The 8,797-nt window shown below is 38.8% G+C and overlaps 1 protein-coding gene across 1 annotated transcript; it reads left to right on the top strand.

Annotated features, from left to right (window-relative positions):
- The first annotated feature begins 537 nt into the window (after positions 1–537).
- Positions 538–8,356, top strand: dera (deoxyribose-phosphate aldolase (putative)). The gene is made up of 9 exons (XM_077545085.1): positions 538–661; positions 1,219–1,316; positions 1,498–1,645; positions 1,859–1,954; positions 2,248–2,382; positions 2,475–2,603; positions 5,029–5,141; positions 5,509–5,658; positions 5,742–8,356. The coding sequence occupies exons 1-9, from the start codon at positions 631–633 to the stop codon at positions 5,796–5,798; spliced, it is 957 nt and encodes a 318-aa protein (XP_077401211.1). The 5' UTR covers positions 538–630; the 3' UTR covers positions 5,799–8,356.
- The last annotated feature ends 441 nt before the right edge of the window (positions 8,357–8,797 follow it).

The following is an 8,797-nucleotide window of genomic DNA, read 5'->3' as shown; positions in this document are numbered from 1 at the left end:
TATACAGTAAAGTAAATACAATTAATTCTAAACTAGTAGTAAGTAAATAAACGTGGTTTGTAGCCGTTCATTCACTGATTTGATATCTGATATGAAATACATGCATTTGTACAATTCAAAACTAATTGTGTGTGGATATTTCCTCTCATATAGGGGTTAGGGTTAACCCTAGCCGCCTAGCGTTTACATTTGACTTCTACTTGTACTGGAAACATCTCTTTCTCATGCCAGACCACCTCCACGCAACATGACGTAATCGTTTCGTATTCCACAGCTCCCTCTAGTAGCCAAACTAGGGCATTACAAGTGAAACGCACTAAACACGTTTGAGATTGTACAGTATTTGAATTTTAATATGAAAGGGTTCCACTTCCTGCGTGTGTCCATTCCAACTTACATGTTTAGTAAGGCATGTTAAATTTACAGTCAGATTGGATTACTGTACATGATAAGTGTATTAGGGGGAAAAGCGTAAATTACCAGGAATTTTCACTTGCGCATTTGTGAAATATTTTACTGCGTAGTGGTTCCACTTCCGGTAACACTGTGGATCCAGGAAGTGGTGACTGACAGCTTCGGTGGGCAACTGGAAAACAATATCTGCGTTTAAAAAAATATAAATTTGTCATTATGTCTGCTAGAAACCCTGGGACCCAGCTCGGTAAGTGCCAACTCAAGTAAACATCGTAAATCATTGTTACGCAAATGTATGGTCGTTATTCGAAACGTGTGCGTCTCAGGATCGCTTTCTGTTTGCTTAATAAGTAACACTTTAGAGGTAAACGACCTGCAAAACGCAAGGATGGAGCTGCGCAAACCAGTGTGACACAATAAGATGGACTTTTTCCTGCTTCGTTGTAAAGAAATGTTGACTGAAAGTTTTCCCGTGACCATGTAATTAACAACTCATGACACCCACTAATTCTGCATCTCGGCATCAAGGCTTCAAAAATCATTTTTACTTTTTAGACATAGTTTAACATTCCCTTCCTAGCCCGCTAGACTGCACGTTTTTTCTTAATAGCTGTTTGCTGCAATTGATAGTTTTACATGAATGCATACTGCAGGGTTTCTTCTTCTTCGTCGGAGTGGCGTGATAAGATCATTGCAATTTAATAAAAATACTGCCAAATCAGATTTGGCCAGTTTTTATGGTGTAAGACCTGGAGAAACCTGTCTTCATGCTTCTTCTTTTTTTTTTGTCCCATTGTACATCAGATCTGGAGTGGGTCTCCAAAGTGAGAGTGAACACACAAGCTGTGCTAAGGAGAGCTCAATACATCCAAGGACTGAAGCTCCCCAAGAAACAGTGGCAGGTACAACAATAATCTTGTCAATATTTGCATTGCTTTCAAAAGAGACACATGCTTTTCTTTTCAAAACAATTTTCAAGTCTGACAAATGCAGACTTGCAGAGCTAAGTATTTTTCGAGGTGATACATGGTGTAAAAAAATAATTGAGAACCACTGTTGTAATAAATTCATGCTCTTTTGCAGGCTGCCTGGCTGCTGAAGGCCGTCACATGTATTGACCTGACCACTCTGGCCGGAGATGATACGCCGTCCAACGTCCACCGGCTGTGCATGAAGGCCACCCAGCCTGTCCAGTATGAGCTCCTCAAGAAAATTGACATGCATGATAAAGGTCTCCTTATCATTTAAACATGCTATCTCACACTAAATGTTTATTTTGTAGATTAATTTGTCTGTTTTCTTTATCGAATGGGTTTTGTCCCTCAGGCTGTTCAGAGGTGCCTTTTCCTCTGTCGAACATCCGGCAGTTCTGTTAACAGCCTGCAAGGGGAGACACAGACCAATTGAAATGATTCTCTGCTGTTTCTGTTTTATTTTCCCAAAGGAGTGACAACCGGTGCAGTGTGCGTGTATCCGTCACGCGTGGCCGATGCGGTCAGATCACTAAAAGCTGCCAACTCCAATCTTCCGGTTGCATCGGGTATGTCTCCCCCAAAAATAAAATTAAAAAATAAAAATAAAACACCCTTATAAAAATGGTCAAACAATTTTTTTGCTGAATTCGACCATTACATTAAAAAAAGTATAATAATAAGAATAATAATAAAAAAAAAAACATTTTAAAGTTAGAAATAAGAATTGGCCTTCATGTGACCCCCCATGACATTAAAACTTTAAATATGAACCTACTTCATATCTAAAGATACAAAACAAATATCAAAAATGATTCCTAACAATAAAGTTGTGTTATTGAATCAAAATGTCCTCTTCCAGTGGCCACTGGTTTCCCAGCAGGTCAGACCCCACTGGAGACGCGCCTGACGGAGGTTCGCATGGCTGTAGCGGACGGCGCCACTGAAATCGACATCGTCATCAACAGGACGCTCGCTCTCACCGGACAGTGGGGAGGTAATAAGACCATCAAAAACAAATATAAAAATGTTTTACCGCTCCCACATGCTTTAACTACATAAATACAATTTTTTTTTTGACTTCCACAGCCATGTATGATGAGATCTGTCAGTTCCGAGAGGCCTGTGGCGACGCTCACATGAAGACCATCCTGGCCATCGGCGAGCTGGGCACCTTCACCAACGTCTACAAGGCCAGTTTGGTCGCCATGATGGCCGGTCAGTTTCACACAAACAATATAAGAATATTTATTGCTTTTGTTGCTATTTAACTGTGTCTGGTTGTTCAAGTTATACTTAAAGTTGCAATATAAAACTTTTTTTTTTCCAAAAATAACTTTACAATAAGATTTTTATTTGACCATTTATGACTGAAACACCTTCTAATTAGCTGTTCACAATGGGTACTCCTCTGGCCAATAGTTTTCAGACTGGATTCGGGTTAGAATTTCCCGCGCCCTGTCTGCGGATGTGACATAATGTGCGTGGTGTGTATGTGAAGAACGGTATGCGCAGTTTCATTTTTCGTCAGCAGGTGGCAGTAACGATTCGAAATTGAATATTCTACGTTCAGTAGCTTTAAATTGCATTTTCATAGTCGAATAAATACTAAAGTTTTGACTTCAGTATCAATTAAAATTAACATGATTATCATTTTTTTTTCTATAATTGAGTGGCAAACAATTTAGGATAAGTTTAGGTTGTCATGGTTACATTTTCACACCTTTGCGAAACCGCCGATTTCGATTTTCACATGCTGCTTAAGAGGTTTTTGAAAACTCACTTCAGTCAGTTTGTTGTCTCGATGGTGAAAACATTCACAATCCTTCACATGCCTGCCAGATGCTTTACTAGCCGTCACGTAATAAACTGATTACAGAACCGAATCGTCAGGGGCTCTGATAGAGATCATTATTAAAACGCATTGCTTTTGTCACCACTCTCCCTTCTTAATCTCTTCTTGTTCCTATGAATTGCATATGAGATTTCTGAAATTGAATGATAATTTCACCTATTAATCTCTGACGCGGGCTATTTTCCTCCACCGGTATCCCCACCCCCCCTTCGCACACAAATGAATGGAGCTTCATTACCGCCACCCGTATTTAATAACCGTTATCCATTATCTGGTAATTAAGACACCCATGACGAATCTTTAAGGATTATGCCACTTTGAGGGAGAGAAGAGGGAGAAATGCTAAAAAAAAAAGAAGACCTGACTGGAAAAATACATAGCACAGGTCTTTAATGAACTGGAAAATGTTCATCTTGTTCTGTTCCGTAATGAACAGTCATTATACACCAGGGAGACAGAAGGGCTGATTATCACTCTATAGTTTGTGGATCATCTATTAAAAGAATGTCATTTCATCTTCTATTTTTATCGAGAAAGCTGATAATTGGCTGTGAAGGAAGGAAAAATGAAGGATTTTATTGATGAGAGTACAGCTGCCCTCTGTTAGCATCAGCAGCAACATCTGTTCTTGTCTGACTGCAGTATCAAGAGTCCACTTTCCACCTTCATGTAATGTGCCCAACTGTTGGCATTTAAATGGAATGCCCACAAACGGGACAGAAAACAATCAAGAGGGGGAAAAAAACACTGCTTATTTTGGTATTTTGACTATTTTCTGCAAATAAATGCTCTAAATTACGGTGGCCGGGAGGTGCAAAACACTTTTACAATACGAGAAACACAAATTTACATTTTAGAAAACATTTTTACAAATAAAGAAAATAATAAAATGACATTGCCATAACAAATGTACAAGTCCGGAAACTAATTTACATTTGAGAAAAAACACTTTTAAAAACGCCGACACAAATATACAAGTTCCGAAACTTTTACAAGCGGCCAAAACAAATTTACAAGTAACTTTTTCAACCGGAAAAGGCGGACCAGTAGATCCGGAAGGGATAAGGAGTTCGTGGTGACCCAACATAGACGGCTAGCAAACGTTTTTTTGATCGTTTTTTGTAGCGAACGTATGAGCCGATTGACTTGGAGTTTTTAAATGTCGCAGCCTAGACGGAAGGACCAGCTGCACGCCAGGAGACGGACTGCGCCTTTTAAAAACTCAAATGATCGACCACACGAAAAACAGAACTGAGTCAATCGGCTCAAAAACACCGTTTCCCCGTCGTCTATCTTGAATCACAATGAACTTCTTATCACTTCCGGTATTACTGGTCCGTCTTTTCCGGTTGAAAAGTTATTTGTAAATTTGTTTCGGCCGCTTGCGAACGCGTTTCGTCACTTGTATATTAGTGTCAGCGTTTGTAAAAGTATTTTACATCTTTTAAATTTGTTTTCTCAAATCTTAATTTGTTTCAGGACTTATAAATTTGTCATTTGTAATGTAATTTAGTTTTTTGATTTGTATTTTTTTTTTTCCTAAAATGTAAATTTGTCTCCAGCTTTGTAAAAGTCTTTTGCACCTCTCGGCCACCGTACTAAATGGAAATATATTTAAAAACATTTTCATTTTACTTAAAAATAAACCTAGAAATAGCTACATTTGATATTTGTCTGTATATACAAAAATTTATAGTATTTTTGTCCAGAATTCAAGTGAAGGACACTTTAAACAATAATAATAATAAAAAAGGCATTCAATTGTACAACTTGCACTTAACCCACCAGGTTCAGACTTCATCAAGACGTCCACGGGAAAGGAATCAGTCAATGCCACCTACCCTGTTGCCATAGTGATGGTGAGGGCCATACGAGACTACTTCCTGCGTACAGGCCACAAGGTAAAGTCACTAAATTGCCACACTGATTTGAATTAATATCAATACAGAGTATATACAAAAATGTTTAAGTAGTAAAACCCTGTTCTAGTATTATAATATTTCAAATGAAGCCAAATTAGTCATTCTAAAAGTGTAGTAAGAGTACCACTAGTGGTATACAGGCTCCCTCTAGTGGTACGTGAAAGAATCGCTGGATTAAATGTTTTTTATTTCTTTGAATCCAGTAAAATTCAGATGTAATTAACTTTGAAGCGCAGTACAGTTGCTATCAACTCTAAGGGGAGCCCAAGAGGAGAATAATTTTTTTTTTATAACATTTGGTCCAGCGAGTTCCTAGCAGACTAATCAGACTCGCGTGGGCCCTCAGGTGGGCTTCAAGCCAGCGGGGGGCATCCGTACAGCCAAGGAGTCTTTGGTGTGGCTTCTGCTGATCAAAGAGGAGCTGGGCAACGACTGGCTCACTCCTCACCTCTTCCGCTTGGGAGCCAGCAGCCTGTTGGCTGACATTGAGAGACAGGTGGGCGCATCAACGACTATAAATGAAGTCACTCAAGAAACACTAGAAATGTAGTAATAACAAATGCGTTGTTGCCCGTGCAGATTTATCATCACATAACCGGACAATATGCTGCCTATCACGAGCTTCCAATGGCCTGAAGCTCTGGGGATGCTCGGACCTCACGTTCACCTCATAAGCCTCCACGTCTCATTTTCTATCACATGTTCAATTAGAACCTTGGACCTCATTCTGTGACTCCTAAATTGCAGCCATTTTGTGCAGCGTACCTACATTTGCTCAAAAGTACTCTGGTATGTTTTTTCCCATGCTTACTTCATATAGGGATTTTGTCAGGTATTGAAGTTGACTGATTATTTAGTTTGACTGGAGCTAGCAATACAGCTTCAAAGGAGATCAACAATCCTGTGTTGTTTTTGCCTGAGAGTCGGAACCACATCCGCGGCTTCTTCCAAACTTTCTTGCTTGGTTGTCCGGTTATCCGTCGAGCGTTCCAACCTTCCCCTGCGATGCACACTGAATCCGTTATGGAGAATTCTCCTTCTTAATTTCATTAGCCAACTGAAGGGTGCGAGGGATTAATCGGGGGTTAAGTGAGTTTAAAAGATCTGATTGAACAGCTTCACCAAAGTGAGGAATCATTTGAAGACCAAAAAAAAAACTTTATTCTCTCTCTTCTTTCTCTCAAGTTTTTTTTTTTTAATTAAGATATCAGAAGACTTGACCTTGAAGGAAAGAAAGTGTAAATGAGTGAATTAATTACGGGAGTGTTTGGGAGAAAAATGCAGGATTTGATGGAGGATAAACTCCAAGGAGCAGTTTGGCTGCAGCACAAGGAAGGAAAGGGCTGGGAATGAGGCCATGCTACGTGAGGTTTGATGCTGACAAACTTGGCAATGAAGGAATCAAAACCGCTATTTACAGCTGTTTATTTATTTTTCAAATTAGTTCAGTTTTTCAAAGTGGGGTACGTGGGCTCCCTCTTGTGGTAAGTGAAAGAATCACTGAATAAGGGTTGCTATTGAAACCACACGATAAATAAGAAAAATAAATATAGAAATTAAAATAACTTAATAAATATAATAATAAAAAATATATATATTAGGGGAGTCAAAATGAGTGTGTTAATTTTGAGTTGAGGGAAATCCAGTTGCAACGCAGCATAAATAAATTATAAATAAATAAATACATTTAATAATAAGGCATGTATTTGTGGAGACTGGGGTCAAATTGTATTTTACAATTCAGAAAATTTTTCAGAATTTCACAAGTTAATTCATGTTCAAGATTGATGAACTGTCACCAACATCTTACAAATGCAATTATGCCATCTAGTGGCAGAAAAATGACCTCAACACAAATCAATTTCACAGTCGTTTTTTTTACAGCACAGTACATCTTTTTAAAATAACAAAATGTTATGAATTATTATGACATTACTGTATCAATGACTAAAATCTCTTATGCGCATCCATCCACCCAATTTTTTTTACCGCTTATCCTCACTCGGGTCTGGAGTGAGCTGGCTTTGTGATTTATCGAGACTGAATAATGCCATCTCTGATGGAAATAAATGATGCAAACTGACAACTTTTAAATTGTTTTCCCTTTTGCTTCTCCCCACCCCCCGCCCCTACAGAAAAAAAACACACACACACTCCAAAAGCTCTGCGTGAGGTGTGGACTAGCCGGCAATGATGGAGTGAGCTTGTATGGCTGGCTTCTTGATGGATTAGTCGCACTTACATAAAGGCATGTAGATCATCTCAAATCTGAACCATCGGTCAGCGCGCTGCCACTTGATAAGATGGAGGCGTGGAGGCTGGAACCCGCTTGATTGATTCCTTAGGCCATCTACTCAGATCCCTATCACACACACACACACACGCACACACGTAGCAGTCACACCGTTTTGCTTCATTAGGTTCAATTTAATGGTTTTGTTAAGGGGTTCAAACCTTTCTTTGGGTATTCTCCAAACATCCGTGTCATGGCCCCACTGAACACCTTCGAGTGGAAATACATGAGTTGGTCAAAACAAGCCAAGTTCGACTAGCCCGGCAAATATGTAGTAATCTGAAGAAACGATATTTTTCTCCAGTCCTCTGATTGGTCACAGCAAAACTGTTACAGGCAAATTAAATTGGGCTTCAATTGTTGGGAGAGCCTGAACCCGACACTAATCATTCGCGGCAATTTTGCATGTACCTGTCGTGTAGTTGGCGCGTTCCTAACTGTACTTGTGTTTGAGTTGGGTGTCATTAGGCATTGTGCAGGTTTGTTTACATTGCAACCACCCACCAAGAGGTCGGTTCGGATGAACACCCGGCAGGCCAGCGGTGATCAAGTCCCTCACGCCTGACAAATCGTCTTGCTCAGATTGATTGTTTTCCTCTTGTTTAATTCATCAGTGTTTCTTTAGCCCGCAGCGGCGGTGAAAAACGACACTTTCCCAGGCCCCGGCATCCCACACGTAGTTTATGATGAAGAAAAAATGGCCGAGCGGCCCACGCCGTCAGTAATGGCCCGACTATCCATTATGAACGGCACTTTGGATTTGTCATGCTGTTTGCGGCGGATGAAGAATGAATGTACATGTTTTAAAAGAAAAAAGATCCCTGGACGCGATCTTGCGTTTGGATACTGTGTGTGAATGATATTTTAAGAATTGTAAATAAAAGAAAACACATGGGTAAAATGAAGAATATATGTACAGTTATTTTATTAAAATTTTTGAAATACAATTATTAGGAGTCATGGAATTTAAAACATGAGAATAAATGACCTATTTAATACTGAGCGCATTATATGTAAGATTCAGCATAATCAATTATTTTATTGTTAAAATAATATAGTTTCATTTTTTACACACATTGTTTAACCTAATATTGTTCAACATGTATCATTTTTTAAAATTATGAATACTTTAAATAAAAGAAAACAATCAATAAAATGAAATAAAAAAATCTAATGAGAATGAACAATTATTAAAGTAAATGTTGGTTGATGGAGGTTTCGCTTATGACAAAAATATTGGTAGAATAAAAAATGTATGTAATATGTATGTACTCATTCACTGCCATTGATGCTATAGACGTCAAAAATTCATTTGAACTATTTCTATTAGTTTTTTCCACTT

Source organism: Vanacampus margaritifer, chromosome 15 (assembly GCF_051991255.1).
Source record: "Vanacampus margaritifer isolate UIUO_Vmar chromosome 15, RoL_Vmar_1.0, whole genome shotgun sequence".
Classification (NCBI taxonomy): domain Eukaryota; kingdom Metazoa; phylum Chordata; class Actinopteri; order Syngnathiformes; family Syngnathidae; genus Vanacampus; species Vanacampus margaritifer.
This window is presented reverse-complemented; position numbering and strand designations above follow the sequence as displayed.

Coding starts and splice junctions, on each gene's coding strand:
- dera (XM_077545085.1), top strand. CDS start 631: ATGTCTGCTAGAAACCCTGGGACCCAGCTCG. Junction 1,646..1,858: donor AATTGACATGCATGATAAAG/GTCTCCTTATCA, acceptor ATTTTCCCAAAG/GAGTGACAACCGGTGCAGTG. Junction 2,383..2,474: donor TCTCACCGGACAGTGGGGAG/GTAATAAGACCA, acceptor TGACTTCCACAG/CCATGTATGATGAGATCTGT.